The sequence below is a fragment of the Caretta caretta genome, chromosome 6 (assembly GCF_965140235.1).
Source record: "Caretta caretta isolate rCarCar2 chromosome 6, rCarCar1.hap1, whole genome shotgun sequence".
In the NCBI taxonomy this organism is placed as follows: Eukaryota; Metazoa; Chordata; order Testudines; family Cheloniidae; genus Caretta; species Caretta caretta.
Genome location: NC_134211.1, coordinates 111008761 through 111033254, shown reverse-complemented (window position 1 = coordinate 111033254; position 24494 = coordinate 111008761). Strand labels below are relative to the sequence as shown.

Sequence of the window (24494 nt, the reverse complement as noted above, 5' to 3'; positions counted from 1 at the left end):
TCTCTGTGATTGAGTCATGACAAGGTACGAACTTTCTGTAGATACCTTACATGTTCTTTATGGATAAAAAAGACATGTTTGCTGTAGTGAGTTTCAGGTCTGAGGTGAGAGCTGATTGCAAAGAACAGGGCACCTTTGCCCAGGGGTCTCTGTGTCACACAATCCAAATTTGATAAAATCCCGTGTTTTGCTTATTGCTAGTACCTGCCATTAATTGCAAACTATGCCTTAAAACAGGATTAAAGAAGAGAGTCAATAAAATAAACATTTCTAAAAGAAATAAAAGGGAATATTTTTAATACACCATACCCCAAAAGGTTTAGACACATAAATGAATAATAGCCATTTGCCCTGACAGTAATAATAAAACTACAAGAGGTTTCATTCTTCATGCTTCATGGCATAAGATGATCAACATCTGGGATCAGGAAGAAAAATGTTAAGCAGCAAGTTATATTAATTTATATTTCATAATTTTGTCTAGCGGCCTTAAAGAAAGGAGCCCCTGCTAAGGAAAGCTTACAGTCCTAAGGGCAAAATTCTCTCTTGTCCTTAGCACTTGGTAAGTCCAAAAATGGGGAAGGAGAGCATCTTCATGGGGCCTCTACTCATCCAACACACTGACCAGCACACAAGGGGAAAGTAACCTGCTACTGGTTTATACTGGTAACCATAGGCATAGTTTGACTTCTCTATTTGGAGGGGCAATGCCCCCATGCTCCCCAGTCTCCGCCCATGCTAGTAACATATTCCCTTTTCCTTCCTACTTCAGAGTAAGCGGGGAGCAAGAGAGCAAATTGTGGCTTGTAATTTTTTTCCTGCCTTTCTTCCTAAGGCAGTACAGCTGTGCACCATCCCTCCTTTACTTGGGGTAGAGAGTGAACTGGGGTAGAAAGTGAAGACGAGTGCAAGAGGAGGAAGTGGCAAATTTAAGGCAGACAGTGACCATTTGCTTTTTGCCTACTGTCAAAATTTAAAAAGCAGATGACATACTATATCAAGGCAGGTTTCATAGACTTTAGCAAATTTGCTCTAAATTAATACTCATGTATTTGGAGCAGACTTCAGGTATATATGGAAATGAAATAAGGCATTGCCTTTCAGATTGTGGTTCTTGGACAACTGAGATTCTTTGGACACTTTCAGCTCTCTCCAGGTCACCATTATGTTAAAATAGTGTTGCTTTCCTTCGTCTCAGCTACTAAACTTCATTAGCGAGCAAAAAATATATTTTTAATATTCTGTTTCAGTGCAAGAAATTGCTGCAGTTGCCATGGGAATGTTATACAGTGTTATGATCTTGAGTGGGTGGATAGGTGTCCACGAGACAATCTCTATTAAGATACAATCCACACTATGAAAATGTTTGAGTACCTCCTAAAATAAAAAAAAACCTTGAAAAATTATCTATCTTGGAAAATCAAAAATACCGTTTTCTGGTAATAAAATGCAGAGAAACTAATCCATATCTTAAATTGGTGTATAATGTACAACAAGATTAAAAAAAATACATATACTGTCTTTAGGTTTCTCAAAGAGATGCTGACAACTTAAAAACCTTTCGTTGTAAACAAGCAGAAGTTTGTACATATGTCAGTAATAACACACCCTTGATTGACTGTGAACATTCTAAAACTCCAGTTTCACTGTACTCTTTATTTTTCTCTCAGCGCGGACAATGAAAATCAGTGAAGGCACTTTCACCTTTATTCATAGTCATTTTAAAGTTTTTAGTGTTGCAGAATTTGGGTTTCAGGCACTGCAGATGAACCATTAATTGCTTTAAAACTACGGACTGAACACTTATTGGTCATGGCTTTTTATAAAAGCCTGTTTTATAAAATTTAAATATTGGGCCAATTTTGACAGGGTCCATTTAAACTGTTTCATCATAACAATGAAAGTGTTAGTATGTGATTTTTAAATTAAGATCTCTGGGGCAAATCTGGGGGGATCAGAGGTTCTGTGTTCTCTTTGTATTTGTGAACAAAGGAGGAAAATTACTTTAGAGAGTTGATGTTAATGTACAATAACTTACTGCAATAGGATCCACTTTGGAAACTGCGACGAAGTCAGAAGCTGGATATGTCAGCAAGGCTGGAACTGCAATCTGCCCTGGATGCAGAAATACGTGCCAAACAGCTAATTCAAGAAGAGTTAAGAAAGGTTAAAGATGCAAACATATCCTTTGAGAGGTAATAAATTACTGAAGTGTGCAGTTTTGTTCATCTGAACATTCTAACATGCTGGGTTATCCTTAATGTGCCACTCTTAGCTACCTGTTCAAATAACAAACACTTATTAATTTACCCTCCTTTATGCCAAGAAACTTACACCCTGACAGAAAACCTGTCTATTACAGGTTTTTTCCCCAACTCCATTTAAAAATTCTACAGATTTCTTCAAGTAATTTTTAAGATAAAGCAGCATGCCCAAGTGAGTGGATTGATTGTAATATGTGGGTCTTTGCCATGCAGGAGAAATGGGTACTAGGAGTAGCATCAGAAATCCCCTTTCTTAGAGCAGCTGGAGAGAGGATGTTGGTATGGGGAAGGGAAGACCATCCTACCAAGAGATTATCATCAGTTAGCTACCACCTGCAACATCACAGAGAGAGATGCAGATAACCTAAAGGACTCTCAATCTAGCATGGTAGTGAAATTGTAATTCACAGGAATGGTGGGCTGGGGGAAATGATCTGCCTTAAAAAGAAGGCAGGTGTTGCTAAAAGGCAAAAGGGGGACTACTGCTAGTAAAAACAAGAATATAAAATTATGCAGTAAATTTCTTCCCTTTCAAATATTTAATGGTTTTCATGTTCTAGTAAGCTGAAGGAATCTGAAGCAAAAAATAAGGAACTGTTGGAAGAAATGGAGGGATTGAAGAAAAAGCTGGAAGAAAAATACAGAACAGATACAGGTAACTAAAGTTAGTATTAGAATTAATTTTGAGCTTATTATCTGTAGTGTTTTTCTTTGAGCTAAATCAGGTAATTATTTTCTTTCAGGTCTCAAACTTCCAGACTTTCAAGATTCAATTTTTGAATATTTCAACACTTCACCTCTTGCACGTGATCTGACTTTTAGAGTGAGTTTTTAACATCAAGTGACTACAAAAATGTGTCTTGAGGATTTTGAATTATTAAAGTTTATGCATGGGTAATATGCAGTAAATTAGGTTCTGACAAATGAGTATGAAATATGCAAGACGAATTAAAAGTATGTAGCAAGTGCACATTGCCCCTATAATAGATGTCAGGTAGCTAGGCATTAGTAGAGAAAGCTATAACTTTTTGAAATAGTTGTAAAATCCCACTTTAAGGTAAGCAAAAGAACCAAGATAGGAAAATATCTGAGAACTTCTACTGGATAAATAATGCATTCACTTTTTCTGAACATGCTTCACAAACTAAAGGGCAGCGTGTATAGCTGCTGGTTACATGGTTGCATCTGCTGACAAACTGGCTGATTTAAATGCATTGATGAGCTCCAAAGGGTGACTCATCTAGTCTGTGAAATTGTCGTCTCCAAGCTTGGGCGGTTAGAGTAGATGGAACTGGGAAGAGCTTCAGAGATGCAGAAGACCCAGCATGTTGGTGTAGGCCAAATAAGACTTTTTCAAGGTTTTTGTTGGACTGTAGCTCAGCTTTGTCATGACACACCCTCTGATTTTCTTTAGAAAGTTAATCATACAAATTGTGGGTTCGGTGCGTAAAGTTTGTACATCCCCTGAGGAAACAGCTGTTAATTACTGCAGTGAATCACATTTCCTTACTTTATGAACTCTTGATCCTTGATGGGTTTCTGGACATGTTTTGTATAACATTTAAAACAGACAGTTAAGAATGAAAATCATAAGAACTCTGATAGTATAAACTAGAGGGCTGCAGTTATACTGGTTGGGATTAAATCCTGGTCTACCTAGATAGATATTTGTATCTAGGTGGTGTTACCATGTGATTACTGTGCTTTCTATGTATTTCTCACATTGTTGCTGTTCCCAAGAAGTCAGGGACATGCTGTGAGATGTGCAATACATAAACCATAAATGTGTGCTATTTCCTATTAGAGTATCTGTCTGCTAGTTTATTTACAATTAACACAGCAGGTCATTGTGTATACTATTCCACTTCCACTCCCCAGACATTCCTTTAGAAAAGGAATAGATGAAAAGCGTATGAAATGTGCTGCTGCCATGGTGTGAGTTCTTAGGTCTACTGACCTCGATAGTTTCTCATTTAAAGCAAATTGACATTACTTAGTCAACAAATGAGATTTTAAAGCACTTTGTTTGAATAAGGATTGAATCACTGTTTTTATAATTGAAATCAAATATTACAAAATGTAGGGCTTAAAAAATTAAATGCATAATAAACCAAAAGACCACGTCATATATCCCACCATAAATAAATAAGTGCTAAGGAAAGTTGAGTATCATTTTCTAATGAATTACTGTTAGAAGTCTGAATATTTTGATTAACAAAATTTCCATTAACTTTTTGAAGGTACACTTACTTATAACATACCTCCCCCGATTTTCTTGGTTATTTTGGTTTGTGTAAATATCCGTTTGCTGCATAAACATTCATTTAATTAGCCTACAAATAATCCCTCTGAAGTTTCTTATGGGTGATAAGTGATCATTTTTATCCCTCATATCTGTTACAACAAAGGATTCTCTTTCTTCCTCGTCTACGTCTTCTCTGCTAGCCTTTTGGGAAGAAGTAAGTTCTTGCTGATACATTTGTCTCCTTAATTTATGACCTGTATTTGTAAGATTGGCATCCTAAAACTAGTGGATTTTTTTTCTTCCGTAATAACTTTTTACTACAAATTAACCCACTAAATAGAAATAGTTGATTTTTTTTTTTTTAAACCTCCTTACAGGCTGACAATTTAAGATACTTTGACAATACAGTCATGGCTAAAGATGAATCTTGTTTATCATGGTAACATACTTTTGTTTTACACAAGGATACAATTTCATGTTTATTTGATATTCCTCAGTCTAGCACTACCAATCAGCATATAACAAAATGTCGACACATATCTAGTGTAACTGTTGAGTTATCTTCCAATCTAAAGTAGCTGAAGAGTGAGTATGACTCTTACTCAACAGCCTTTACTACTAATTACATTATATTTTAGAAAGTTTAATCTGATGTTTGCTAATCAGAATCTTCCCAATGTCCACAGAGTACAATAATATAATATCCTAATTCCCCACCCAGCTGTTTTAACTCTAGAATTATAGCACACTACCCCTTGTGCTGGCAATTAGTAGTAGTTATTGTAAATATGTATTTAATTAATAGAGGATGTGTGGTATTAATTTCTAGTATTAATGAAATGTGTTGTAATTATTGTTAGAATTCCAAATGGTAACAAAATTCTATCTATAAAATTCCTGAAATATTTTTTTAAATACTAAAAATAAATTGGATGAAGTCACTTTAAAAACCTTATGATTGGATCGGTGGCGGCTCTGCATTGTAAAAATCCTACTGTAGTAAATATTTCATGGTTGGTTGTCCAGGAAGCCTGGCTTCCTCTCATACCAGCGTACAAGAATGTAGGAGCAACATTCAAAGATGTGGTTGGTGAAGTCCAATCATGTTATGAAGGGTCCTTCTTGGATTTCAGGGAGAAGGAGGCTGATGTTTATGGCTATTATGCCACCTACCATTTGGGAATTTTTAAAATATGATACTTCCATTTCTACACTTTTGCTATCATTTAGTGGATCTGATTTTTTTTTTTTTTTTTTTTTTTTTTTTAGAAACAGACGTTACATAGCATTTATAGACATTAGCAGTGCTCTTAATGTTGTGTTTCACAAACTATTATTTTTGCTCTGAGTTAATAATTGTAACCATTCTAGGATTTATTTCATGTTGATGCAAGAACACTACTTCAGATCTATAGTATTAATCTAATTTGTTTGCTAACATTTTTTGCAGACAAGTTCTATAAGCGAGCAGGAAACACAAGGTCCCAAACCAGAAGTCTCACCATCCACTTCTGTTATGACTACAGAACAGCAGCAAGAAGTAAGGCAGCTGGTATTTTATTAGTCAGAGTAATTCACTTAGGTCTTTAAGCACTGCTGGTTTGTTATAAATGTATATCACAGACATTACTCACCATGAAGAGGCTTAATCCAACCTTGAGTGTTAGCTTATTTGCAGACATGTGTCATTGTTATAAGCACACATGCTTTGAGAACAGTTGCAGGTGGTACCTTTTCCCAGTCTCTACGTATGTTGATGTACTCCATTTTCATACCCATTTTTGTATTGCTGCTTGTTTGTTATTATGCAGGCTTTCCTATGAGCGCTTTAAGATGTAATTCATTCACAGTAAATCAGGAATGGCAATATGTTCTAAAATCTAAACTCTTACTGATCCTTTGTAAAACAAATTATTGAAGCCTCATTTTGCTCAACTGTAGTTTTTTGTGATTCAGGAACCAGTACGGCTTCAGAGGATGCCTGCTGTTCCCTCCCCTACCATTCAGTCCATTTCTCTAGCTGTACCAAAGGTAGGGGGACCTTGTTCACCTTATTTGTAAGAACTAAAGAAAAGAGATGCTTTATATAAATTAGCTATCCATATGTTTGGGTTTGTCCTGTCTGGGTTTTTTATTTGCTGTTTATTTGTAAGCCTGTTTTTAATTCATATTCATAAGTAATTATTATTTAAGTGTTTAGTTTTGTCAGAGATCAGAAAAAATTATTTTGGATTAGTTAGTAGATTTGGGTTTTTTATTTTGTACTAGAAATACCTGTCTGGTTCTGCTCCTAACATGGGTGTGTCTTTCTTAAATTAGAAATCAAAGAATATGCAACATGACTTTGAGAGAAAGTTCTGTCTTGCAGGACTTCTGACAAGTTGTAGTTAGTTACAAGAAAGCAGTATTTTATAATTCCCTCCTGCTAATAAGATAAAGAAAAGATAAACATATTGCATGGAGATAGGAGTTGATTGATCCCCCTTATCATGTAGCTTTATTTTATCCTGAACTTATCTTGCAGCCTAAAGCTCACCAACTCAATATCAAGTCCTTTTCAAGCCCTACTCAGTGCAGTCACTGCACATCTCTCATGGTGGGATTAGTTCGACAAGGCTATGCCTGCGATGGTGAGTCAGTTAAACCATTCTGAATTTTCAGTCATCTAACCTAAAAATCATTTATTTTAAAGCAACAAGTTACTCAATGGAAAATAATACTGTTGTGCCTTTTCCTCCTACCTTTTTACGTCTGCAGACTTGTAACAGTTAAGGAATGCAATTCTCAAGTTTTTCTTAAGCTCAGAGATTTATCTTCCTGCAATATTTCTCCGTACTAGTATAACCATTAATCCTTAGTAGCATTCTTTTTGGAACATGGAGAAACTCATATTGCAGCAATGTTATTGCCGTACTAATCTAACGCTGTAAATTTCCACTGTCCACTTCTCCAAAATCCACAGGTTTGGAAACATTTGCCTCCTGTTTTACCCTTTAGATCCAGGGTGTCATCAGATCCTGTCAGTTTTCTGTTCATTGTCTCTGAAATCCTTTTTTTCCTTTCCACTGTTACTTAATTTTTATAGGAATTTCTACCCTGACGGTTGCATCTGAAGTATGAGTATTGGGAAGTTTCTCTCTGAAAATACTTGTCTGAGCCTTAATCACCTTTTGCCTTGATTACTGCCATTCCTCCTGTTTGGCCCCTCTGACTTCACACATCTCTCCTCAGATCTGTCCAAAACACCACTGTAGAAATAAGCGTCCTCTTGGATCGCTATGCCCAGCTCAGTCCCCACTTAACATCTCTCCACTGACACCTTCTGTATCACATTCTGGCTTTTCAGTCTCATCTTCGCACATTTTCACACATCAGTCATAATCTATTTCTAATCTAATCTCACTCCCCTTCCTCTCTGTAGGCAGCACCTGTTACTCCAACTGCACCCACCCGTAGTCATACTTTGTCGTCTCCTTCTTGCAGCTCTGCACTTCCCTTCCTTTCCCTCAATCCTGGAACAGTCTGTCTCCAGTGGTCTGACAACCTCGTTCTCCTATTGCCTCATGTCTGTCAGCAAGAACTCAACCACTAATCTCCCCATTGTCAGGCTGACACCAGCTCATGATAGTGACGTAAGAAACCAGAGATAAGCTAAAGGGATATAAGAATTGAGAAGATGGCAGATGTGTGCATAAAAGAAATTGCTTTAACAAGAGCTGCTCTAGTCGTCTTGTTCTCTCCAACTCCCAACACCTTCAGAGTGCTGATGGCTTTACAATATTACAAACTGAGTACGTTCCTCAGTGCACAGACCTTGTCTTCATGTATGTATGGGAAGCCCCAGGTATCCTTAGTGTGTGAAGCACCATGTATTTTTAGTATTATTTACAGTGCCCAAAAGTTTGCTAGGTGCTTTATAGATAACAGGTCTCTGTCTCTTAAAGTATTGCACTCTAAATAGACAACAGACAAAGGAGGCAACAATTCAGTTTTATTGGTGTTTACTCTTTATTTTAAGTACTGACTATTCATATGCCTTTCTCATAGCACGATATCTTAACCATTGTCTATTAGCCTCTATTTTACTATACATCTAAGCCCATTTTCTTCATATCACCCTTTTTCTGTTTTTCTGGACAAGATGGTTTCCCTTTTTATTTTTAACTGTATCCCATCCCCTACATATTTACTCATTAAATTAACCCTTTCCTATATTGATTTATCTAATCCTCTGTTCTCCCATTCCTATCTTCCACCTTCCTTACCAAAAGTCATCTTTACCCCTTCCCTCTGCTGAAGCCTCTTTATTCCTATCTGAATTAATGAGGTTAGTGGTGTTGAAATTAATGGGACTGCCAAAGTCCTTATCTCCCTGAGAAAACTGCAGATTTTATAAGCCACCTCATGCATCGTGGTGAGAAGGCTCTTTCCCTATGTGGTGCCAGAAAAAAAGAAATAAGAGCTTGCTAGGGGCCTCTTATGGTATTTAAAAAACAAGTGCTTATCTATGCCAAAATAATTAAACAATAATGTGCTGCTGACATGTATGTTCTGCAGGCAATTTCAATTGAACTCATTGGTCTCCTGATTCCAAGAGTAGAAAATATGCACCACCTATTAAGATGAATTCATCGTCATAATATAATTTCATTATAGTTTTTCTCTTTTGTTCTCAGTGTGTTCATTCGCATGTCATGTTTCCTGCAAGGACAGTGCGCCTCAGGTCTGTCCTATACCCCCTGAGCAAGCCAAAAGGCCTCTTGGAGTAGATGTGCAAAGGGGGATAGGAATGGCATACAAAGGTTATGTTAAGGTAAGAATCATTTGACCTTGGACATGAGTGGTATTTTTCTCCAGTATAACTGCAAACTTAAATTGCAGATGCTGTTTGGTCTTGTATTGTAGCTGGAAACCCTAACTATGTTTAACTCTGTCCTCAGATTGTGCTAAAGCCCTGGGATTGTGTACAATTCACACTAATGCCCTTAATGCTAATCCTTGAGAAACAGGTGGTTTTACTTGGAGGACTAGAAGTTGGCTGCTGAAATTGCCACAAACATAAAAAAGAGAAACCACCTTTGAGGGAAAAAGAATTCTTGCTATGACAGAGACAAATGTAGGATAAAAAGTAAACTCTGTCACCGATTTGGCATCTGTGGAATCTCTGAAAATACATGTCCTGGGTTTACCACTTGAAAAGTTGAACGTATTTATTAAACCTGGACAGAGAATGGGGGAACTTCATAAATAATTGTTCTGTTCTTGAAATTTCATGTACACTGACACTTTCCCACCAATTTTAAATATAACCAAAATATGGTGTTCAGGTTCCCTTCACTCAAATGTGAGTCTCCATGCCTTTCTAAATTTCCTCTTTTATGTCTATATAACCATTTTTACATATAATGAACAATCCATTATTTACATGCAGGTTCCAAAGCCTACAGGAGTTAAGAAGGGGTGGCAGAGGGCCTATGCAGTTGTCTGTGACTGCAAACTATTTCTATATGATGTGCCTGAAGGAAAATCCACCCAGCCTGGAGTTGTTGCAAGTCAGGTGTTGGATCTCAGGTTTGTGTTGCCATGGTAGTTAGAAAACTTCCATTATTTTTCCCTACATCAAGTGCCTCTGTAATCAGTACACAAGAAGCTCTTGTAACATAAGAACTCTGTTCTGAAATGATTTATGCCTCCTGTATGTGGACTTAAGGTTAATTTAAGCAGTAAGAAGTGGTGTGACACGTCATTTTCTTTGAAATCACATAATGTTAGTGTGTTCCCTCCTGGAGTTTGATGTGTGTCTTGGGGAAACTAATCAAGATAAAGTAGGGCACAGGGGATGTGCAGGCTATGAACAGGGAAAGAGCTATCCTAAACAAGCAAATCGCAGGTAAAACATAGCTAGCAATTTCAGGAACCTTGGAAAAACTGAGTACATTAAAGCAGTTCTCCAGGAAGCTTTGAGCTTGCCAATTTAGACTGTAGATTACCCCAGGACTCCCTGACTATATTGGTTACAAGGGTCATGTTTTTACATTTAACTGGTTTTTTTAAGCACAGGAGACTTTTTCCTACAACAGGCCGGTTGTTTCTCTCCATTTTTTACCCAGTAAACGAAAATAAAATTTCTCTTGGCTATGATACAGTAAAAGTGGAACATCCTGTAATGTTAAACACCTTTATGCCTTTCTTTAGTGTAGAATCTGCTTACACAACTCCCTTGATGAACAGTCCCCTCCAATAAGGCCTAGTGCCATAGGGTGACAGATACTTGGCTCTTTCCTCTCAGTAATTCTGTTTGAGAGTTGACACTGATGATCTCCTGGGCATGTGACAATCCACAGTGTTCAAGAGTAGAAATGTGGAGGCACGGCAAATAACAGCATTCTCATTAGCAGATTGCCTGAGGCAGCTCAGCCAGACATTACTCCTAGCAGCCTTGTGCTTTATCCATTGATGCCTCTTTGGGTTTGTCTACACTGGAATTTTTAGTTGTGTTTTAACACCAGTTGAACAATACAATTGTAAGTTATTTTGTGGACAGGACACCAAGGTTTGTTCCTGGTTATGTTTCACTATGGTAGGAGCAAGTAATGGTGTCTGATTACATGAAAATTTACAATGCAATTAAAAATCCCAGTATAGACAATCCCTATGTAGAAGGACACCGTCTAAAGTACATGAGAGTTTGTTGTGATTTACACTGTTTATTTCTACAATCACAAAAAGTGGGAAACTAGCTGTTTTGAAAATCTAAGTATTCCCTTATTTTAATCCAACAAACAGGTGAGATATGTTGCTTAATCCTTTGAATCTAAACTCTACAAATGTTCCTACCTTGTACACTCTTAGGTGTGAATTGTTTATATTTCCAATGTCGTCATTTGCTTCAAAGAACAACTAAGTCTCTCCAAATCATTAGGGTAATAGTCCTAATCAATCACTGACATCCCAATAGGCTGTTGAGCATGCCTGGAGCCCATTAACTTCAGTGGGCCCCCACAGATGCAGCAGGCCCTGCTGTAAATTGCAGGATCTGGGCCTAAAATTGCAAACTCTTTGGGACAAGGACTTGTCTTGTCTTGTGTGCATACAGTTCCTAGCACAATGGAGCACCAATCCTGATTGTGGCCTATAAGTGCTACCACAACACAAATATTAGTGATAGTTGGCACTCAGTTGAGAATGTTTCTCTAACAAATTATGTTAGCCTCTTACTGATTATAGTTTTCATTTTCTTACCAGAGATGAAGATTTTTGTGTGAGCTCTGTCCTAGCATCAGATGTAATACATGCAACCCGTAAAGACATCCCTTGTATATTCAGGGTATGACTGTTTTAATTTGCTCTTTCTTAGAAATAATGCATGTTAAATATTAATGTTGTATTTTCATCGTTAATTGTTATCCATATAGATGTTTCCAGTTACCATTTACCATTTAATGCAAAATATGATATTTATTAGTTTGCAGACATATCTCAAATAACCAGTTAAAAGGAGTTTCTAAAGGTGGTAGGAAGGGTTATGGCATTCTTCTTAAAGGTGAACCATGAAATGCAGAATATTTTTTGTTCTCTTTATGATCTATAAAATTGTCATGTTTAAATAGTTTCCTTTATTTTAAAAATAAGTGATTTTGGTTTTTCTTTTTACACTGGAATGATCAGATCCTGGTTTTCCTCTCTTTGCTGTGGAGAACTCTGGCTACAATCTTAGGGACTTGGATGGTGACATCGCAGGATGAAACCTGAGCTGTGGCTTGCCAGACTTCCACATGAAGCATCCCTTCCTCATTACTATTTCTGATTACCTAATGTAAAAACCACATAAGGAATACTTTTTAAAACCATTTAACAATCATATTTATATATTCTAGAAGATCAATAAAGGGAAGAAATAACTTTCCTTGGTTCTTAGTTCACCTTTAATGTGTTTATTTGGTCATCTAAGGACTTTGTACTAAACAGATGGTCTTATTTTTTTATAGATCATCTTTAATTTGGAACAAGATGAACATTGTGTCTTTTTAAAGACAAAAAATATTCATTGCTTTTAATATCTTGAGTTTTGTATCTGAAAACATTAATTTCTCCAAGTATATCTCTGTGATCCTGTCCATTAAGATGGAGTCCCATATCCATGGAGCACAGGAGTAAAAGAGCAAGCAATCCCAATCACTTATACCCATCCCCTAAGCAAAGCTGTAAATGTTCTGTATCGGAGAGGCGGCTTAAGTGTGCCTGCAGCTTTTTTAGCCTCTTAGAGGGGATATTTTCTTCAGTGAGAATTTGCACCTGTATTTACTGTTGTTTCTCCTTTCTTACTTTTTTTCTTACACTTCCTTCCAACTTTCAAAATTAATGTTCTGCCCGCTCCCCTCTTCTCAGTGCAGTGAGTAGCTGGTTCTTGGGGGATGTGAGGAGAGATCTTTTGAATATGGTGGTCAGGCTGTGCAGAGTGCTTCATGGGATCCAGACATGCAAAGCACACAGAATGGTCTTGTCTGAGTCTGGACTCTGTAACCTCTGTGCTCACACCCCTGAATGTAAGGCTCTGTCTGGCTCAGAAGGGGAAAATCTTACCATCACAGTGTCTCCCAGTAAGAACACGGTAAAGCTCTCTGGTCACAGTGGAGAAGAGCAGAAAAGAACATGCCTCATTCCTCAGTCAGGAAGGAAGACAAGGAGAAATTTGACCTAAAAAAAGGCTATTTTCTGAATTATTTGATTTCCCCAATCAGTTAGTTATACTCTCTGGTTCAAGGGCAATATCCAAAAAGACTCCTTTCCCAGGCCCGTTAGAAAACATTTCCCTAGGAGCTAGATTTGTCCCTAATAGTGCTCAGGAAAAGATGCAGTCAAGGGAGAAATGGAGGCGCCAGCTAAGAGAAGTTCCGCACATCAGTCATGCACCCTGGGAAGTGCAAATAGGCAAAATTCGTAGAGTTCCATTCCTGAGAAGAGATGCAGCTGAGACAATGGCAGCATTGTCATAAACACTGAGGTTGACTTCTCTACAGCTGAAGTGGACAACAAAATCAATACATCCCTCAGACAAAACAGAGGCTTCTGCCAGAGGGTTTCAAAGCTGCTACCAGCTACCTGCTCTCTTTGTGGTGTTCTAGTATGGCACCTAAAGCTCCGGGATTACCACCACACCAGGATAAGGAAGCGAGGTCTTCACTGAAAAAGATGCTTATCACCACATCCTGTGCTTTGGATCCTTCCTTGGACACCATCTGCGCTTCTTTGAGTGATGGTCCCTATATGTATCCCACAGATGGGTGTGTATATGCACCATGCATCTGAGTCCAAAAGTGTTCCTTAGCAATGTCCATTGACCTGCCCATGCACAGTGCGTCCCCTTGTGCTCATAGCCAAGGGCAGTGCAGGCCGGTGCCTCTCCAGTTCTCTCTGACGGCTGCATGGCCTGAGCTGGAACTGCTGTTCCTTCGCACTTAGTTTTTGTTGTTCGTTTGTTGTAAATAGTTGTATATAGTTATAGATAGATGAGTTAGTGAAGTTCTTTCCCCATTTGGGGACCGTCCCCACCCTCTGGGGACTATGCCCTGGATTTCGAGATTTAAAAACTGTGTCTCCTGCCTGCACTCACTTTTCATAAGCGACGAGCACCAGAGGTGCCTTTACTACCTCAGTGAGGCTCATATTGCAGCTCGCTGCTCCATTTGCAAGTCTTTGCCATCCTGAACCGAGGAAACTTGGGAGCTCCACCTCCGTTTGTTCTTAATGGAGGAAACTATGCAACCGGGTACACGCTTGGATCTGAGTCTGTTGGACCCCCCTGTACAGCAGCCAGCACCGTGGTAGGCTCCGCTCTGAGCACCTCACATGCTCCAGATCTGTCAGTACTGGAGACCAAGGACAAGTCCTGACATGAGAGTAAAAAACACTCTCACAGGCACAAGAACAGATCCCCACTGCGGACTGCTTCCAAGTGCAGCGTTTCCTCCCTGAGCCGGGCCAGGTCAGGTAATATGTCGCACACGGATCCGACCAGACCAGCACCCAAGCGTCCCCCTGTGGAGGGTAAAGCTTGGCACAAACAGGATCTGACAGTAACCCTGGTACCTGTGTGTTTGGAATGCTCATCAGCCCGTGCTGTCCATCCTGCCGGTACCGCCACACCTCCTGGACAAACTGGCACCACAGACGCCGTCAGGTCCCTCTCGCATCTCCACAGGCACACGGAGAACTCCCAGCTGCTTGTCGCCTCTCTTGTTGGCAGCGGAGCTGATTTCTTTCATACCCCCTGTCTCCACTCCTATGTGGACCCCGGCTCACCTGGGATGTCCCCACTTTGGAAGACAAGCCTTTTCTGTTGTTGCCAGACAGGCCCGTCCCATTGCCACACCTTAGTCCTCCCATACCACCAGTTGCCCCGTTGCCAGAATAGTCTTCAGAGTATGAGGAGTTTTTGGAGCCAGAACCCTGGTTCTCCCGGATGTCACGCCACGGTTCGGACTTGCATCCCTAACCGTCTTGCTCCCTGGCTTACTATCCAGCAGTGAGTGTCCGCTACCCGTGGGGCCCACAGCATCCACAGGACCCTTCCCCTTGGTCATACTTGCACCCTGAGACCCGTACTGTCAACACCATGCACCCTCCCAGACGTCCTATCGCACCTCTCCCATTCCCGCAGCACTATCAGTGTCTGAGGAAGAGGCAGACATTGAACCGGTACTATCAGTTCCACCAGCCCCCACAGCCACTTCCTCTTAGCAGGATGAGGCACTTATTCTGAGGCACAACCACCAATACCAGGACTTGCTCCAGAGGGTAGCAGCAGACCTGGGGATTCCCTTGGAGGAGGTTCAGGACCAGCAACATCAGTTCCTGGACATTCTTCAACCTTAGGGGCCTTCAAGGTAGCTCTGCCTATTAACGAGGCCATCCTCCAACCAGTGTAAGCAGTGTGGTACACCCCTTCTTCCTGTGCTGCCCGCAGGCAGAGAGGAAGTATTTCATACCTCTGTGGGGGGAGATTGTCTTTTTTTCTCATCCGCCCCCCCAGCTCTCTTGTCCAAGCAGTAGCAGAATGGGCACGCCAGCACCCGCAGAAGTCGACCCCTCTGGATAGGGCAGCAAAGTGCATGGACCCTCTAGGGAGGAAGGTATATTCCTCGGCAGCAATACAGTTCCAGATCGTGAATGGTCAGGCTCAGCTAGCCAAGTATGATTGTAATAACTATACTAGACTAGCAGAGTTCAGGGGAAAGCTGCCACTGGACCAACAGCAGCAGTTTCAGGTTCAGGTAGATGAGGAGCACCTGGTCGCCAGGGTGGGCCTCCGGGGGGGCTGTGGATGAGACTGACACGTCCTCTCACTTTCTCCCAACCGGGGTCGTCGTGCACCAGGACTCATGGCTCCAGTCATCTGGCTTCCCCAGGAAGGTCCAAAATATGATCGAGGACCTCATCTTTGACAAGAACAAGCTTTTTCCACAGCAAGACGGACAAATCCCTTCACTTGTGAAAGGACTCCAGGGCCACGTTGCAGACCTTCAGGATACATACACCAACCCCACAACACAGACAGCAGAGGCAGTCATTCCATATGTGCCCACACACTCCCTGCTCGGCCTACTACCAACGCCAGCAGGAGGCCCCACGTAGGTGGCGCTGCTCTCAACGACCATGCTTCCCCACCTCTGCCACCATCACCTCCTTGACCCTCTCCCAACAGCAGCCAAGACCTCAGTTTTGATGTGGCAGTCGAGACCCACGAACCTCCCCCCATGCCACTTGCAGCACCCCGTACCGCCTTTGGGAGCCATCTTGACCTATTTGCCCACAATTGGGGCAAGATCACCACAGACAGATGGGTACTGGAGATCATCCACCATGGATACTGCATAGAATTTCTCTCATTCCTGCCGCATCTGATCCCCTCTCCCCCCCCCCCCCCAATTATTCCCCCCTTGGAATCCTTTCCATCAATGCATTCTCCAACAAGAAGCAAATGCTGTCCTCCTCAAGGGAGCCATCGAGCATATCCCACCTCACTACACGGGACGAGGCTTCTACTCCCCATACTTCCTCATCCTGAAGAGTGGACGAGGGTGCCACCCCATTCTCTATCTTAAGGTGCTAAACACCTATATCAGAAAGTTCAAATTCTATATGGTGACTCTGGCATTGATTATCCCATCCTTCCCCTAGGGAGCCTGGTTCGCGGCTCTCAACATGAAGGATGCCTGCTTCCACGTGGGCATTCTCCCGGCCCACTGCAAGTTTCTCCATTTTCTGATAGGGCACCATCACTATCAATTCCAGGTCCTCCCTGTCAGCATAGCAATGGCTCTGCAAGTGTTCACAAAGGTCTTTGCCCTGGTGGCTGTCCAAATGCACCGCCTTGGCTACTCGATATATTCCTACCTAGATGTCTGACTCCTTGTGGTGTTATCACAATAAGAAATCACCCCCGTCATCCTCACCCTTTACATTCTTCTGGCATCTCTAGGTATTTGCATCAATGAGGAAAAATCAGTATTGATACCTACACAGATGGTCCACTTTATTGGAGTACAGCTCAACTCCAGCATGACAAGGGCCTTTCTTCTGGCAGGCAACACTGACAACCATTGTCGCAAGCGGTCTGCCATTGTCTCTCTCTCCTTGGCCATATGGCAGCCTGCGCCTACATAACACCGCACACACATCTGCACATGCGTTGTCTACAGACCCAACATGGACTATATGCAGGTCAGGGTCATAGTTCCCTAGACAGCGCTGGCCTCCCTCAATTGGTGGACCGATCCTTCCAAGGTCATGACTGACAGCCATGATGGCAGACTCTCCCCCACCACACACACACTCTCACACTGTATTCCACAAGGACAAATCCCCAATGACTACACGCTAAATTCCTCCCAAAGGTAGGGTCGGAGTTCCACCTAAATCAGTGCATCCACTTACCTCTTTTCCACCCCAAACCACATGCTTCCCACATGGACAGGGTCCTGCACTTCCTCGATGTCCACCATGCACTGACATTCTACCTCCACAGGACTCGCTTCTTTCACGCATCACTGACGCTATTTGTGACCATCGCCAAACGATCCAAGGGCCAAGCCCTCTCCTCCCAATGAATCTCCAGATGGGTCTCTGGGTGCATCTGTGAATGCAACACACAATCAGGCGTACCCCACCTGATAGTCACAGCGCACTCTATGCAAGCACAAGCAGCCACGTTGGCCTGCCTTGCGAACATCTCATGCCAAGACATCTGTCATGGAGCAACCTGGCGCTCTGTCCACATGTTCACAACCCACTACACCATCTCACAAGCAGTAGCTACAGAGCAGATGTGGGCCAAGCCGTACTGTAGACTGCACTTCCTGTCACATCCTTGCACCCACCTCCACACTGATCATTGCTCGCAAATCACCCACATGTGGAATGCATGTAGGGGCCATCACTCGAAGGAGAGGAGATTGCTTACCAGTAACTGGAGGTTATTTGAGATGTGTGGTCCCTATTTGTATTCCACTACCCGCCCTCCATCCCCTCTGCTGTGGACTGGACTGCACAATGATAAGAGGGAGACTGGAGAGGCATCAACCCAAACTGCTTTCTATACCCTCAGCTGTGAGCACGAGGGGATGCACTGCACACATGCAGGTCAATGAACACTGCTAAGAAACACTCTGGACTCAGGCATGTAGCGTGCATGCACACCCATGTTTGGAATAAAAATAGGGACTGCATATGTCTAAGAACCTCAAGTTACTGGTAAATACCCTCTTTTTCTGCCACGTCTGTGGCATCCATTATAGTGGCTGAAAGACAACTTATGATCCTGACAAGCAAAGCAATTAGTAGCATCTTTGCAACTGCAGGATAGCGGGTTTTTTGGGGAAACTTTGGATAACTAGTGGCTGAAAATTCTCAAAAGGAAAACAAGTCTCTAACCCAGGTTCTAATTTGGGCATGATTTCGGAACCACACAAATTTGAGTCTGTGTGGTCATTTCTGCCAGCAATACAGAGGGCCTGGCCACGCCCCTCAGGGTATGTCTACACTGCAATAAAACACAAAGAGCTGGCCCATGTCAGCTGACATGGGCTCACAGGGCTCAAGCTGCGGTGCTATAGAATTGCAGTATAGATGTCCGGGCTGCAGAGTGGGTTCCCTTAACTTTTCATCCAGAAATGGGGGGAGGGATACCTCAGTGGTTTGAGCATTGGCCTGCTAAACCCAGGATTGTGAGTTCAATCCTTGAGGGGGCCATTTAGGGATCTGGGGCAAAGATTGGGGATTGGTCCTGCTTTGAGCAGGGGATTGGACTAGATGACCTCCTGTCCCTTCCAACCATGATATTCTATGATTCTATGAAATGAGTTACTTCTTCTTTCTGTCCAGTTAAATATATTGTAAATATACTAGTAAGCAACAAAACTGTGGAAGTTCAGTACAGTTCGTAGCAATTTAAATGCATCTTTCTCAACATACAAAAAGGTTTCATTTTCTATAGAAATCAATTGAGAATTAAAGGTTTGTGTTTCAGGAAGAATTATTGTATGCTACTGTGATTCCAGTACAGGAAAGACAAGTTTCCATTACTAGCGTGCCTTAAAATAGATCATTTGGGGAATAGAATGTAAATTTTGTTGTTGTTCATATCTGTGGATCAAAATTCATTAACTAAATGTGTGAAAGCCCTAAATATTATCACTGTAGACTGCGTTTTTTTTAAAAAGTAAGTACGATGGTGCTCAATGTACATTTAAGATGCATACTATGTTATATACCATTTTAAATACATCCTGAAGCTGATACTTCGAGAACTCTTATAAGTAGTCCTGTTTTTGTACAGTATCAGGGGTGGCCAAACTTACTGATCCTCCAAGTCACGTACGACAATCTTCAGAAGTTCGAGAGTTGGGGTGCGCCTGCCAGGGCTCAGGGCTTCAGCCTTTGCAGGCATGAGGAGGGGTCACGTTTTGCCCTCCGTCCCCCTGATTTTTCCCAGGGTTTGCTGGCTCTGCTCAGTCACATGGTGCGGTTGGCCCCCGCACTGCATGGCGGCTGCTGGAGCCCGCAAGTTGCTTGTGGGGAAACAGTGGCAAACAGCTGAGAGCTGCATGGAGAGCCACTGCTTCTGCGGCTGCTTCTCCCCACAGAGCTAAAGCAGCAGCCCCTCCCTGCAACTCGCAGCTGTTTGCCGCTGCCTCGGAGCTAACACCTAGGAGCTGCTGGTAGAGGCCGGTGAGGGTAAGAGGAGGGGTGACTCAAGCTGTTGGGGAGGGGGGACCTTTAAATTGTGCCCCCCTCTCCCCTCCCCCCCACACTCAGCAGGCGCCAGTCATCTCTGGCAGAAGCCCCTAGCACCACCACCCTGCCGCAGGGCGGAAGCCCTGAGCTCCCACCCCCAGTCTGGTAGGCAGAGAATGGGGAGGGGGGCTCTGTCAGCCAAACTTTAACTGTAAAACAGCCACAGTTTGGCTACCCCTGCTATATAGAGAGCATGTGTTTGTCGCATAGGTGTTAATTTTGTTTTCTCTGGCTGTTAAGGTGACAGCTTCTCTCTTAGGCTTCCCTTCAAAGACCTGTTCACTACTGATCTTGACAGAAAATGAGAATGAAAAGAGAAAATGGGTTGGAATCCTGGAAGGGTTGCAATCTATCCTGCACAAAAACAAACTTAAAAACCAAGTTGTACATATTACACAAGAAGCCTATGACAGTACACTGCCTCTTATTAAAACAAGTTTAGCTGCTGCTATTGTAGGTATGTCCACTTTAACCTTACATTTAACTGTCTGCACTGCTATAACTTTAAGGTGAACTACAATTTTGAATGTGCTGATACCTTAAATAAATTTCTCAGCTGAATCTTCTTCCCATAGAAGTTTGATGGCATGAAACATTTTTTAAGATGCTAATCTCAATTTTCCCTTCAAAATACTAACTCTATGTGCAGTAAGAAGTACTTGTATAATTTTGATTTCACTAGAAAAAAAAGTGTGGTTAAAGAAAAGCCCTAAACCATTTGGTTGTACTTATTGTTTTGCTTATTTTCTTGAGCAAAATAGTTAACACATTGTGTTCTTTATCTAAAATAAAGTACAAACTTACATCACACAAAACTATTTTAAAATTATTTTCTGCAAGGATATTTCAGCTACTGGGTTTTAAACATTTTCTAATGTCTTTCAAAGAGAAGAAGCCTAGTTTTAACGTTAACTTTATACATACTTGGATTCATAGCTCTGTTTTTTCCTTTCTCTCTCTCATTTAGATCGAGATAGAATAGCAATTGGTTCAGAAGAAGGACTGTATGTGATAGAGGTGACCCGTGATGGTAAGTTAGATCTCAGTGTATACAGTAATTGCATAATGAATAATGGTCTCCATAAATTTTAGTGCTGTTTTAATATAGATTACATAATAGCCCTTCATCTATAGCTTATACCAGCACGCAGTTAACTGACAGAAGATGGCCATTTGAATGTGAGGTATAAACACTAATTGGGTCATTACCATTACACTTAGCTGGCTGCCTAAAATTAAGGAGCCAACTCACTGGGCATAGTAGGTGACACAAACCTCACTGAAGCTCCAGGATTCAGAGCGCACAGCACTAGTTTTTGTGCAATAAATAGCCAGGCACTTATTGAAGAAAAATACATGGTTTATTTAGAATGAGTTGAGAGAGAAAACTGGTAACTTCAATAAGTTAACCTGGAGGCTGATTTGTTCCAACATGCAGAGTCATAACTTAGACTGGAATATAATAGGATGTTAGGATGGTGCTGTTTATATTTTTGCTAGCATGTTGAATACTGTTGTTAGCTTTGCGAGGCTTTCTATTATTCATGCCCTTTGCATTTTCTTCCATTTTTTTTCTGCCTCACAATAAAAGAAACTTGATTGCTGCTGCCATTCTAGTCTATGCTGGTAGCTGACAGTCTAAAAGAGTGTTGAATCTGTAGGTAGCGGACCTCTCCTTGCCTACTGTTATCTGCCTCTCCTTCCCTGCACTGAGGTTCCCCTACAGCTTCCCACTCAGAGCCTCTCTCTGCCACTCCTCCCTCTTCTCATTCTAAAGGCTGTCCTCCACTTTCCTCTGACACTGGTAGCAGTGCGTGGATTTGGCCACGGCTGTTTCTGACCTTTCCTTGAGTACTGGTCACCAGGGCCAGCAGCACACGTACTCAGTAGGCCCCAGGCAACATAGTGGAAAGAAGACTGCTACTTAGCCCTTCAGTGAGATCCTGCATAGCCTTACTTCAGGCAGTGTTGGGGTTTAGCCCTTAATTACCAGCCATCACGGCTCATATATTAAGGAAGTGGAGTTGTTTTTCCCTGCAACCTGATTTTCCAGAGACAAACCAAACAAGGGGGGAAAGTGTACCTTAGTCCAGCAGGGAAGGCAAGTGAACTGAGAGGGTTACTAATGGACATGAACATGTTGACTTCTCAGTGGTAAGTAATCCTAATATCTGTCCCCTTTTCCATAAAACTGCAAAGCACAAATAGTTCAGTGGCAAGATAGAATCATGGCAGTGTTATATTCACCTCATTATGCTGTAAAGTATTGCAAGTGATGTCTATGCTCAGAACAGATTAGTTAATAAATTGAATTATATGAGTTAGACAAAATATCCTTCTGGGGAGGGATACATGCTAAAAGTTAGTTTACTGCCACTTGCATCTTCCACAACACCCTAAGTAATTTTTTAGGCCCTTTTGTTTTCTCTGGCATTATAAACAACTGGTACAAGACTGGTACTTTTCTACCAGAAAAATAGGTGATATTACATCTGGCTTTTTTTGCCCATTAAGATCTTACAGCCTGAACTATATGGTAGGTCTTTTTCTATCTCATCTCACCGCAGTAGCTAACCACCTGTTCAAAGCCCGTTGCCTAAAGGCTGTGGAGGAATTAAGTGGTGTTGGAGACCATTATATGCAGTTATGCAGATTTAAAAGATATAGGGGCACACTTCAATAGTTTTGAAAAATGTAAACACTGGGTGTGCCAGAGTAGTGTCCTGAAACTCCCTAAGGGACAGATCTTTAATTACTTCCTTTTATAGTACTTTAATTACAGTGTCAAGAAGTAGGTCACCAATGTTAATATCATACTGTAAGTGAAGTTCTTAAATCGCTCTAGCAATCTGGTTATATCTAATGGCTCTAACCAAGATCCTAGTAAACCGCTTATGTGTACATTAGACTTAAAATCTGACGGCTAGGCTTGGACAACAAACAAAAGTTATATTTTATTTGTGGCAAGACATGGTTAACTGAGCAATTACTACTTACCTCGTAGAACATTTCTGCAAATATATTGTGTTTCTGTGCCAGTGGAGCAAAAATCTACAAGGACTTTTGATTTCATATGGTCCAAAATTCTAGGGGTTTTTTGTGGGGGGGTATTTGTAGAACCGGATACCTTGCCAGACTACTTTACCAATCACTGTACAAGCACCAAAGGAGGATTTTTATTTTTTATTTTAACCAGTATTTATTATTTCTAAATATTATTTACTTAAATGTTTTCACTAGTAATAAAGTAAAACTCTGATGTTGATTAAAGTTTTATAAGATAACATGTACATTACTATGAAATGTTAATATATTAATGTTCCATATTTCATAATTGCTTGGTCTTGCCTATTTAAACCTCATGAAATACTGAATGCTTTGCTAGAGCTAGTCACTATTATGAAGATGCTTATTTATCACTCTTATATTCTTTAGTTCTCTCTACCATCCCATTTCTGCACTCCAGTCAAAGAACTATTGTCTAATACCACAGTACTGAGTTTTCCTGTCTTTGGCATTTAAAGAAAAAATTGTGTCTTTCTCTCCCCCCCCACCCCCCTTTCCCATCTCTCTCCTTTATTTATTAATGGTGTAAATGTTTTTTCTCTGGGGGTGGAGTCATTAACTGGCATTCATAGTCTCTCACAAGGCATGTTTGTTTTCCTCTACCTGTGAGGGAATGTGAAAACTCTGGAGGGAGATCTTAAAGATCTTACCTATGTTTTTTGCTGCTGAGGGTTGCTGGAGCTATGCGACTTCATGGTTGAAAAGTGGGGGGCGCTATTGGAGTGGTTTATTTCTTGGTTGTATGTTTAAGAATTGGCAAGGAAAGCCTGGAGCCAGGGCCTGGTGTCCCTTTCTAGTGGATGTGTGCATAAGTCTAAATTTTTGATGTGTACGTTACTGTGTAATACTTCCAGGCCTACACATACTGCTGTCATTTACTGGTGGTGGCTTTTGTTCTCATTGCAGTGATAGTCCGAGTTGCTGACTGTAAGAAGGTGTACCAGATTGAGCTTGCTCCCAAAGAGAAAATTATTATCCTCATCTGTGGCAGGAACCATCATGTTCACCTGTATCCGTGGGCCTCGCTGGATGGATCAGAAAGCAACTTCGACATGAAACTTCCAGAAACTAAAGGCTGCCAGTTGATTATAACTGGAACACTGAAGAAAAGCTCTTTGACTTGTTTGTTTGTGGCAGTCAAACGACAGGTTCTTTGTTATGAAATTCACAGAACTAAACCTTTCCATAAAAAATTCACTGAAATTCAGGCTCCAGGAAATGTACAGTGGATGGCAGTGTTCAAGGACAAGCTTTGTGTTGGCTACCAGTCTGGGTTCTCTCTGTTGAACATCCAGGGAGATGGACAATCTATAAACCTGGTAAATCCTAATGACCCCTCGCTTATGTTCCTCTCACAGCAGTCTTTTGATGCCCTTTGTGCTGTGGAGCTCAGTAATGAGGAATACCTGCTTTGCTTCAGCCATATGGGAGTGTACGTCGATTCACAAGGTCGAAGGTCACGCATGCAGGAACTAATGTGGCCTGCAACTCCTGTTGCCTGTAGTATGTATATGTTTTTCTGTTGCCATATCCCTGTTGCTGCTTTACTTGTCTAAAAATAATCAGCATGTATTCTATTTTGCTTTGGTTTGTCTTTCAATTTCTTACAGCTTTAAGTTTTGATG

At 41.3% G+C, this 24494-nt stretch overlaps 1 protein-coding gene across 7 annotated transcripts in view; it reads left to right on the top strand.

The window, feature by feature from the left end:
- CDC42BPB (CDC42 binding protein kinase beta) overlaps positions 1 to 24494 on the top strand; it is a 133823-nt gene that overhangs the window by 100707 nt on the left and 8622 nt on the right. For 2 of the 7 annotated variants that reach the window (XM_048852337.2, XM_048852336.2), the window contains exons 19-31: positions 2047 to 2195; positions 2825 to 2919; positions 3008 to 3087; positions 4673 to 4723; positions 5960 to 6049; positions 6466 to 6540; positions 7034 to 7139; positions 9186 to 9322; positions 9941 to 10080; positions 11755 to 11836; positions 20044 to 20260; positions 20771 to 20833; positions 23776 to 24372. In XM_048852337.2, the coding sequence (XP_048708294.1) occupies positions 2047 to 2195; positions 2825 to 2919; positions 3008 to 3087; positions 4673 to 4723; positions 5960 to 6049; positions 6466 to 6540; positions 7034 to 7139; positions 9186 to 9322; positions 9941 to 10080; positions 11755 to 11836; positions 20044 to 20260; positions 20771 to 20833; positions 23776 to 24372 (1882 nt within the window). The remainder of the gene's footprint in view (positions 1 to 2046; positions 2196 to 2824; positions 2920 to 3007; positions 3088 to 4672; positions 4724 to 5959; positions 6050 to 6465; positions 6541 to 7033; positions 7140 to 9185; positions 9323 to 9940; positions 10081 to 11754; positions 11837 to 20043; positions 20261 to 20770; positions 20834 to 23775; positions 24373 to 24494) is intronic. The other 5 variants (XM_048852340.2, XM_048852338.2, XM_075129888.1 and 2 more) reach the window with 3 other exon arrangements.